The sequence below is a fragment of the Drosophila willistoni genome (assembly GCF_018902025.1).
Source record: "Drosophila willistoni isolate 14030-0811.24 chromosome XR unlocalized genomic scaffold, UCI_dwil_1.1 Seg143, whole genome shotgun sequence".
Taxonomy (NCBI): domain Eukaryota; kingdom Metazoa; phylum Arthropoda; class Insecta; order Diptera; family Drosophilidae; genus Drosophila; species Drosophila willistoni.
Genome location: NW_025814056.1, coordinates 7316400 through 7327153, shown reverse-complemented (window position 1 = coordinate 7327153; position 10754 = coordinate 7316400). Strand labels below are relative to the sequence as shown.

Below are 10754 nucleotides of genomic sequence, written 5' to 3'. Positions count from 1 at the left end.
TAGTTGCTGTTAGGTCGGTCGCTCTCTTTATCGTCGATTGTCGTCGTTGGCGTCGTCGTCGTCGTTGTTGTTGTTATTGTCGTCGTTTTTCGTTATGTGCTTGGGGCAGGGATGGGGCGGCAGAGCTGAAGAGGGATTTGAGCCCGCTTAAGTAATGCACGACGATATGGCACTGCTTGCTGCTGCTTCTTCTTCTATTTCTAGTGGCGTTTTGGTGGTGGCGTCTACAACAATTGCGTTTTTAGTTTTAATTTTTGGATGTTGTTGTTGTTGTTGTTGTTGTTGCTGCTGCTATTCTTCTTCTCTTTGCCTTATTCCATAGGTTTTTGGTTTGTTTCTTGCAGTTCGGGAACATTTGGATCACACATGTCGTCAACGATCTTGCCAAAGACGAGAGAGTAGGATGAACCGAAGGAGGAGGAGGAGTAGGCGGAGGACGCTATTCTCTTGGCCTGCGCTTTGCCCTCATATTCGTTGCAGTGCAGCATAGAGAAAAATAAAAGAGATAAGCGCAGCACACTCTGCGAGTGCTTCGTTCACACACACACACAAACACACACATACACGTACATACAAATTCGTACTTCTTCTTCGGCCCAGGCATTTAAGCCGCTGAAATCTAGTAAATATAATCGACAGACAGCAACTCGCCTGGGACCGACCGAATGCGCCGGAATGGGAATGGCGAAAAAAAACCCAACCAACTATAGAGAAGCCACCGAGAAAGAGAAAGAGAGAGAAATACGGTAGGGGCGTCCGTGGGGGGATGTGAAAGAGAAATGAGAATGAGAATGCTTTGTCTGTATGTAATTTATGCCTAATGAACTATTTCCGGCCAAGTGTCAATTAATGTATTCTGTTTTGGTCGAGTGTGGTATGGGGTAGGGGTAGGGTAGTAGGAGGCGGGGTGTAGAACGGGGGCCCATTGGGGGAGAGGGTGTATAACATATAACGTGCCCGCACAAATGTTGTCATGATAATGGTTGTTGTTTTTTTTTTTTTTTGCCTCTCTGTATACATATTTTTGCCTCATCTTTCTTTCATTTCTGGCAAAAACCTCCAACCACCCTACCTCCCGCCAGGGTTTCTCAACTCTCTGCTTCCGTTGCAGTTGCACGATCGGTGCTCTCATCTCATCTCATCGCATCGCATCCCATCGCATCCCACATCTCCATCCCATCTCTTCGACCTTTTCTTCTTCTTCTTCATCAGCATCTTCTTGGCATTTTTCAAGCCAAATTGAAACTCATGCAAGCGGAATTTGTGTTTTCTACTTGACGGCTACTGCTGATTAAATTTTGTGTATGTACACACACGCAAACACACACACACATGCATACATATGTATATACATACATATACATATGTACATACATTTATGGTTTTTTATGAGGCGAGATGAGTTTTGTGCTTGACTTGGGCAATAATACGCAGTTAATTGGGCAACCGCAAAAAAAAAATAGCAACAAAATTCAAGTCCAGCGACGTCGCCAATCTCCGTTGCCCCCTTCCCAAAATGGAACAAGATCCAAAAGAAAAAAAAAAACACATTCATACCTCAAATTCTTCAAAGTTTTCCAACATGGCCAATAAGTTTGCCTATTTGCATATTAAAATTGTTGGAACAAGCAATTGGAATTGACCCATTTTGCAAGAGTTTCAAATCAAAGATCTATGTAGATCGTTTTATTTTATAATTTTTTGATAAGAACAATCCATTTTCAGTTACAATTAATCACAATACATACATGCTCAGTAGTATCGAATCGAAATTCTTATAATAATCCCAAAGGTACATATATTGCAAGCTGTAGAAAATTGTATTATAATAACCATAAACTGATTGTAAGCTAGTGGTTTTTAAATATTACAAAATACATACATACATATTACTCTCAATGTATTATTTTATGTGATTTTCCCTTTTGCAAAGAATTGTTTGACATTATTTATGTAAAATTATAACACATATTTAGTAGAAATAACTTAATAACTTAACTTATTTGTTGATTGAAAGAGGTTATTTTAAAATAAAAAAAGTTCTTTTAACTCACTTATATGGTTTACTTTACAGGATCGTATAATGCCAGTTGATTATAATCTATAAGGAGTAGATTGTGGTAAATAAACAAGTTGAATTTATTCACATCACTTTGTTTTTAAAGTCAGGGATACCCCGATGTACATATCTGAATCCTGATTTTCGATAGTTGTCCTTTCATAAAATATATCTGGCTTGTTGTCGATATTGAAATAATATCCATTGAAATCAAGCATCGCTTTAATGAAGCAAATTTTTGTTGACTACAAAAAAAAATTGGTTATCCCTTTTCCCATAATAAAAGTCTAGTATTAAAGCGACGAATCCAGAGTGATGGAATTATTGTTATACCATGCACTCATTGGATGAAATGGTATATTAAAGTCGTCGAAATGTATATAACAGACAGCTTTTCCGACCACATAAGGTATTCTTAATCAGCAATAGCCGTCGAGTCGAGCTAGCCATGTCCGTTTGTTACTCTTACCGTCCATATGAACATCCATATTTTAGAGACTATAAAAGTTAGAGCTATCAAATTTGGTATATATGGAAATAAAGATTATTTCAAATATTCGTCACGCCTCTTTTCGCACTGTTTTTTTTTGAGGCATGGTATACCTTTTACTTTAATCTTTTATATAAAAAATTATCCTTTTGGTATATTTTTATTATCCTTCTGTTATTTAGAGTCAGCCAAACTAGCCTGTTTGAGTTAATGTTATTGGTATATCTAAATATAAATAAGTTAGTTAAATATATAGGGGATAATAGAATAATGTAATGGGATAACATGGATAAGTATCAATATACATATGTATGTAGATCTATGTATGTCAAATTAGTTAATAAATCCCATAGAAAAATGCTCATAATTGGCTTTTATGTAATAAGTCTACACATACATACATATATACATATAGAAAAATATAGATATGTACATACCTACATTAGAATAAAAATTTGTAGGAAACACCAAGCAAGTCCAAATCGGCCGATCCCCCTGCCGTGTGGCGTTATCAGTAAAAATTAATCACTAATTCAATGCAAATACCCCATGATGATGATGATTATGATGAAGAGAACGGAACAACGTCTACGTTTCTTGGCTGTAAAAATACAAAGCCAATAAATATTGACACAGGTCAAAACAACATTGTCAGGGGCAGCAGGCAGCAGCAGCGGCAGGCAGAAGTAGAAAAAGGCACAAACCGAACTGAACATGAACGATCGGAATTGTTGGCATACATATACAGATACATAAGTATGTATGTACATATGTGTGTACAAATATCTATACATATATGTACATATAATTTTATTTTCATTTTTTTTGCTTGTCTTCTTACCCATTACGATAAGCCTGAATACGAACCCTAATTGAACCGAAAAAAAGTCGAACCCAACCCAACTCAATTCAATCAGGGCCATAAAAAAAAAAACATATAAGGGGGGGAAGGGATGGAGAAAATAGAAGGCAGCCATGTCAACAGCAAGCTGAAAGACGGCAGAGGGTTAGGATGGGGAGCCGGGTGGTGGCGTTGGTGGTGCCGATCATCATCAAGACCAAGTTTGAAAAATCATTTCGAACCATCATTTTAAGGTCTGATGAAGCCGTCGTCTGAGACGCAGCTGCATACACATATTTGGCAACAAATATGGGGGAGACCATGAATGAGAGAAAGAGAGACAAAGATGACGACGGTCTTTTGGGGAACGGAATGATACGGAACGAACCAAAACACATACCAAACGATCAAACTTCTTCTACTTCTGATGGTGACAATAAGTCAAGCAAAACGAGCCCGAATTCAAATTTTTTCTGTATGTTCTGATGTACATACATATGTAAGTATGTATTTTTGTATGTAGCTGAAAACGATCGATTGGCTCTCTGTCAGGCGAAAATCAGTTTGCCAGTTGGCGTTATTTTCATGTTGTTATTGTACATATTTAAATTTTGACCCAACCCCAATCCAAATAAATTTGTGGCGTAATATGCAGCTGTGTGTGTGTGCTTCTTTCTCTCTCTTTGTGTGTGTGTGTGTGTGTGTGTGTATGTGTATGTGTCTGGTCTCTTGGGGTCAAAATTGTCGCATATCGTTAAGAACCTCAAAGACGAAGACGACAAACGGAAAGCGACAGCGAAATAAAAACTGAAACAGCGTCGCAATTGGTAAATGGCCATGTGGCTGGGGCGATATGTGTAGGTATATATACATATATATATACATATATGTATATGTATGTATTGTGTGTGTGTGTACGTATATAACGTATAACGGATAGATAGGCAGAAACAGTGAAAAACGTTTCACAAAAGTCAAAAGCGGGGAAGAGAGAGAGAGTGAGAGGGAACGAGAAAGATGCAAATTAACGGGGGGCATTTCAATCACTTTAACACCAAAGATTCGTTTCGCCTTTAACATTAAATTTAGTCTATTCTATTTGACAATAGATCACACATCCATACATACATACATACATCCACGTACCTACATACATACATAGGTATGTACAACAAAAAGACCAACAAATATTAGTTTTTAGATCATGAATGAATTTTAGCCATCAGTTGACTTAATACTAAAAAAACGTATTCTCTTAACGTTTATTCAAGAGTTACTATTAGACTACAGGTCAATCAGGCCTTGAAATCGTTTCCAAAAACTTTTTTGAATCGAAATAGGTTTCATTTTTGGTTTATTGAAATATTTGTGACTTGCTACACTGTCTCAAAGACATAGACATGATAGTCTGATCATTTGGACACATTTTTTTAAGCCACTGCTGGGATGCAACAGTTTTTGATTTTAAGATACAAGAAATTCTAATCTGCCTGAACTTAACGGTATACTTCCGTCTGATTAAAACAACAACAACAAGTAATATAAGTTAATTTGAATTGAAAATAGGAAACTAGGCTTAAATGAAAATGAAATTAGATCAAATGGTTGCTTTTCATATACAAATATCTTACTGGGTTATTTCTGCTGTAAGGTCTTAAAAATAAAGTGTCTCAAAATCGGTTTAATTGTTTTCTAACCAGAGGACGGGGCTAACTTCGACCGCGTCAAAGTTTGTATAACCTTGCAACTTCTTTGGTAACTCTTTCCTTACTTATAGCCATCAAAGTGGAAAAACGTTTAAGCTAAAAAGGCTAATGTTTGCGAAAGAACGGCCAACAATCTTAGCATAGGAAAAAACTAAGATATTGATCAAAGTCACTGTTTTCGACCTATCGTTCCTATGGGAGCTATATGATATAGTCACGCGATCTTGATCAAATTTGGCAGAGTCGTCTATAGGTGTAATAAACACACCAATTGATAAAAGTCACTGTTCGTTACTTTGCCGTTTGTATGGGAGCTATATGATATAGGTCCGATCTGACTGAATCCGAGATATACATCCCCTGCAGTATATACAAGCCTACATGCAAAGCTCTGTAGCTCTTACGGTCTAGGAGGAGTTTGCGTTGATCCAGACGGACGGACGGACGGACATGGCTATTTGAACTCGTCTCGTCGTGCTGATCAAGAATATATATACTTTATATGGTCGGAGATGCTTCCTTCTATGCGTTGCACACTTCTGACCAAAATTAATATACCCTTTTTGCAAGGGTATAAAAAGAGACAGAAATATTTGACAATTGCATACTGCTCAGCTTATTTTCGAAAGTATCTAGTACTTTCGACTAGACGGAAGCAATTCACATATTTTTGAGATCCAAGAAGGCCTGGGATGTTTGTAAAATTCGACCTGGTCAAGGGGGTACAGTACTTCAATCATTCTACTTCGTAAACTCATACAGTCAACATCAAAAATAAAACAAAAACTTTGCTCTAATTCTGAATATTAAAAAAGAGAAAAACAAAAGTGAAAATATGTTGACTGTTCAATTGATCATGCAATCCGGAGAGGTTAGTAAACGTGAGGATATTACTTTTCATAATCGTGACCAAGTGTTCTTTTCCAGCAATTGGTTATGAAGCTCCCGATCTCAGCTAGTATATACGAACTTAAGAGAGAGCTGCAGAGTCTTCTCAATATTCAGGAACCATTGGAGATTTGTACTTCTGATGTAACGTTGGCCGATTCAGTTCTTTTGACAGAAATTGCTGGTCTAGGCAACAACGAACAAATTAAGCCGATTGTGTCTTGCTATGAAGGCAACAATTTTGTGTGCTTGATACGATTTTCTCTTGAGGCCGAGGATATCGCGCTTCCACTAGTCGATAATTCGGTGTCAGACTCAAGTATCGAAGTTAAAGTTGAATCTGAAATGGAAATGGAACCGGATGTTACAACTGGTCAGCATCCCCCATACATGAACATCCTGCCAGAGAAGAGGCCGTTTGTTGTGATAGTTTCTGCCTCCGAATGCGCAAAGAACTTTTGCGATCTGTTCAAAGGGTTCTTTGGTAAATTTTTGCGTTTCGGAGACGTTCGGAGCTTAGATTTCAATGATGTCACTCCGGTCGCTGAATACCATGGCCGGCTGTACATCGCAGCGGACAACGAAGAGACCAGGGAATGGGTGGCGAGCAGCGTGTGTTCTATAGGGCTCTATGAGGCCGCTGGTTTTATAGACTTCCTGCACCTGACAGCGGCCAGAGTTACTTGGCCAAAGGTAGAGACTTGTTTGCTGCGAATTTTCACGCTCCTCGAACAGCAGAACACTGATATAAAGACGGAGAAGTGGGCTGTCGTGAGCCGGGAATATGTACCCCCTACAGTCACAAATATTTGCCCCAATGAACAGGTTTACATCTGGATGGATGCGGGCAGTGCGGATATCATCAAGGAGAGATTCAACTGCCTTAAACTATGTTTTTGGACGATCAAATTTGAGTTTTACGATTAGATTACCCATATATATTTTTTATTTTATCGAATTTACATTTTGAAATGTTGAAAAAAAAGTTACGATTACGGCAGACTCGTTTGCCTACCGATTATTCTGACTGGCAACGGTCAAATAGTTTATCGTAATATAAAAATAATAAAATATAATAATAATTTATGGACGTTGCTTTACTACCGAAACGTTGCCAAGTGAATTTTCAAACTCACTGTTTTCCCCCGATCGTTTATATGGGAGCTATATGAAATAGTGGTCCGATCTGACTGAATCCGAAATATACAACCCCTGCAGTATATACAAGCCTACATGCTAAGTTTTAACTCTGTAGCTCTTACAGTCTAGAAGGAGTTTGCGCTGATCCAGACGGACGGACAGACGGACGGACGGACGGACGGACATGGCTATTTGAACTCGTCTCGTCATGCTGATCAAGAATATATATACTTTATATGGTCGGAGATGCTTCCTTCTATGCGTTGCACACTTCTGACCAAAATTAATATACCCTTTTTGCAAGGGTATAAAAATAGTTTATATTGAGAGATCAAAAATCGTTTAGCTGAGGTATAAAAAAATATATAACAATATTTTATTTGTCCAACTTGAGAATTTGTAAGAGTTTCAATCCTTTTGGCATTGAACACACTAGTTTTTTTTAACAGTTTCCATACTTTTATTGTTCCACTCCTTATTATCCTTTTCTTCTTCTTTTAGGAGAAGTCATATATATCACTTTTGGATAGTGTTAGAGTGCCCATGTTTTGGCATTTTAATGTTGTCATTATATAGAATTTTAAACAAAGAAATCTCTCATGTTGCCACTTAACATTAGTTAGTAAATTTACTTGTTTAATATTCGTTTACCTAACCAGACACTAATCAGCTGAACATTTTTAGACTCAGATTTTGGTGTTCAGTTATATTGTGATAGCTTGAAATATTGTGGTAAAGATAACCCACCACAAGTTGGCATATTTTCAATTATGGACACAACATACATCGAAGACATGTACAGACATACATCCATGTGCAAATGTGTGATCATAATAAAAAATAGAAGAAATTTAGATTCACGAATAGTTTATTTTAAAACTTAAATATAAAGTCGAATACTAATTGTATGCGCTTAGGAAATTTCAGCAGTAGTTTGCATTAAGCATGAAAGTAAAACACATTTGAACCGATTGAAATGTTAATATACAGATGCATATGTATATTTATTTGTTATTTATGAGTTTCTTTAAAAATCCATTCAGATAAGAGCGTTTTAGTTTTGAGAGACGTTTGCGTTGTGATGGCTTGGCAACATGTTGATAGCCAATATGTAGACAACGCTTTCCTTAGACTGTGGTTGTTGTCTTTGCATTTCAAATGATTAAATAACAGAATGAGTCAGTAATACACACACACACACATATCAATGTATATATACACACTCACACATCTATTTACCCCATTTTAAGCCAATCAAATCGGTTTTCATTCGTTTGTAATCGCGGTTTTAAGTGTAGGCCAGCAGACATCAACATTGACTTGGTCTTGGTCATGGTCTTATCGCATCGCATTGTTGTTGTCGTCGTCAGTTGACTTTTCAGTTGAGTTGAGTTGAATTCAGTTTGTTTTTCGTTCATCGATTGTTGTAATTGCTATAATTTGTTGTTGTTGTTTTGTACGATCATTTGCTTCTTGGCCCATTGAATGTATATATATTAGCGTTGATATGATATTAGGTACTGACAATCCAGAGCCGGCATCCAGATGCCATCGGCTAGCTTGACCCGCATGTGGCCATACGCACATACATATGTACATACATACATAATATGTGTATACATTCATATAGAAAAACCAACTGAATAACAGGAATTTATCATAAATTTTAGTTGCAGACATCCCTAAGGAAAAGAGGTGCAAAGTCAATGTCATTCAGTTTAGAGAATAGAATCAAAAGCTTTGCTTAATTTAGTATAATTGTTTCTTCTTTTTTATATTTATTTTTATTTGCGATATATCCTAAATGGATATTTGTTGTCAAAGGTAATCATAATATGGGGGTGGAATTACCCATCCGTCGCTGGTCTAAATGGCAGAGCAAGTGGGTGACTTCTTTTCAGACGTCTAATCTGCATGCTGTTGTCCAGCAGTTTGAGCAGTCTCTAGCCTTGGGAAGTACCGCATGCCATGCCTCTGGATCTCGCAGATAACTCACGGGCAGGATTAGGTCTCTGTTGATGAGTGAGTTACGCACGTAAGAAGGCGCTATACCATTACTGCGTAAAATCTTGTGCTGGAATTGCTGCAGATTTTCAATGTTTGAGTTAGACGCTGTGCCGCTGAGTTGTATGCATACAGGCTTCAGAAAGGCCTTGTAGAGCAGCAATTTGTTGCAGGTGCTGAGCTCAAATCTCCTGCCGAGTAACCACTGCATCTTGGGCAGTTTTAAGTTTACCTAAATTCTCTTGATGTCTTGGGCCTTAATGTAAGCTTTCCAGGTCAAACGCCTGTCAAGGGTAAGGCCCAGGTACTTCACCTTGTCCACACTCAGGAGAAGCGCCCCATTAAAGCTGTCTGGCCTGTGAGTGGCGAAAATCATATCCCTCAGCCGTGTTGACTGAGACATTTCATCAGCACAGTCATGGTTCCAAAAGGTTAAGTTGATCCTGGATGATTTCCGATGCCACCGAAGGGTGTGAATCGGAAGCAACAAAGGCAGTATCGTCTGCATTGTGGCAATCAAGCAGATCGGCGGTGTACGACGTATTAGGAATGGGGATCAAGACGCTACTTTGAGGGACGCCTGTTTTTATCCGCTCAATCCTCGACATCGAGCTCTTACACCTTACGTAAAAGCGCCTATCAGCGAGATATGATTTTAAGATCATGTAGTGCTGAGCAGTTAGCATTAATTTCAATTTATGTAGAAATCAATTGTGCCAAACTCGGTCGATCTTGACGTCCGGGAAGACTGCCGAAGTGTACTGCTTATCTTCGAAGGAGCAGAGCGCCTGGGGTGCAGTGATGCCTTCGAAAACCTTCTTCCCGTAGGTGTAATAATCTAGCCAGAAGAATTCTTTCAAACACTTAAGAGAGAATCGCTAACAAATAACATCAGATTATTTGCCATTCCTGAATCCACAAATTAAACTTACATAAGTATGGTGAAATTAAAAAGCTACAAAAATGGTGCAACTGAGAAGTAATAATCATCCTAAAAGCACTGGGAATAGCGGACAATTTTGAAAGTCCTCTATATTTGAAGCTTTTGACTTTTATAATGATTTTTTATCGAGAGAAATGATATAGGATTTATTTCAAATATATGAAAAACATGATGATTTTTTGGATCAGCTAATGGACAACGAAAATAATTTTAAAATGGGCTTACATAAATCATTTGTATAGAACCTACATAGGTGCATATCCAGTCAAGGAGAATACAAAGGTTTGACATGTTTAGACTCGCTAAGATTTACCCAACAGCGCTATATACACTGCGCGCCACTTGAATAGGACACCTCTGAAATAGATTTTGTATAGTTAATCTCTGCTAAGCCAAGACAACTATGAATATAGTTTTTGTTTTCTTCAAAAGTTTCTTTTACTATAATAATTTGACGCAAATTTCAAAATTATTCCAAAGCAGTAAGTATACAAAAAACAGTGTTAACCAAAAAGTAACAAAATGTGGAGTCTTAAATGTGCACCACTTGAATAGGACACTTGAACTTAAAATTGTTTAAGAATATTTAAATCCTCTTCAAATAAAAATATTACCTAAAATAAAAATTATTAACATGTTTTTAAACAAAAAAAGAATTTGTTAATAGTGTGTTGTTTTTCTCC

General features: G+C 37.4%; 1 protein-coding gene across 2 annotated transcripts in view; it reads left to right on the top strand.

Moving 5' to 3' along the window:
* The window catches only part of LOC111518978, a 37611-nt gene extending 30673 nt beyond the window's left edge, over positions 1-6938 (top strand). The window contains exons 1-2 of one of the 2 annotated variants that reach the window (XM_047011836.1): positions 5900-5967; positions 6024-6938. In XM_047011836.1, coding sequence (XP_046867792.1) covers positions 5932-5967; positions 6024-6911 — 924 coding nt within the window. In that variant the 5' untranslated portion in view covers positions 5900-5931 and the 3' untranslated portion in view covers positions 6912-6938. Of the gene's footprint in view, positions 1-5899; positions 5968-6023 lie in introns of those variants that run through there. The other variant, XM_023177467.2, reaches the window with a different exon arrangement.
* Positions 6939-10754: the final 3816 nt, after the last annotated feature.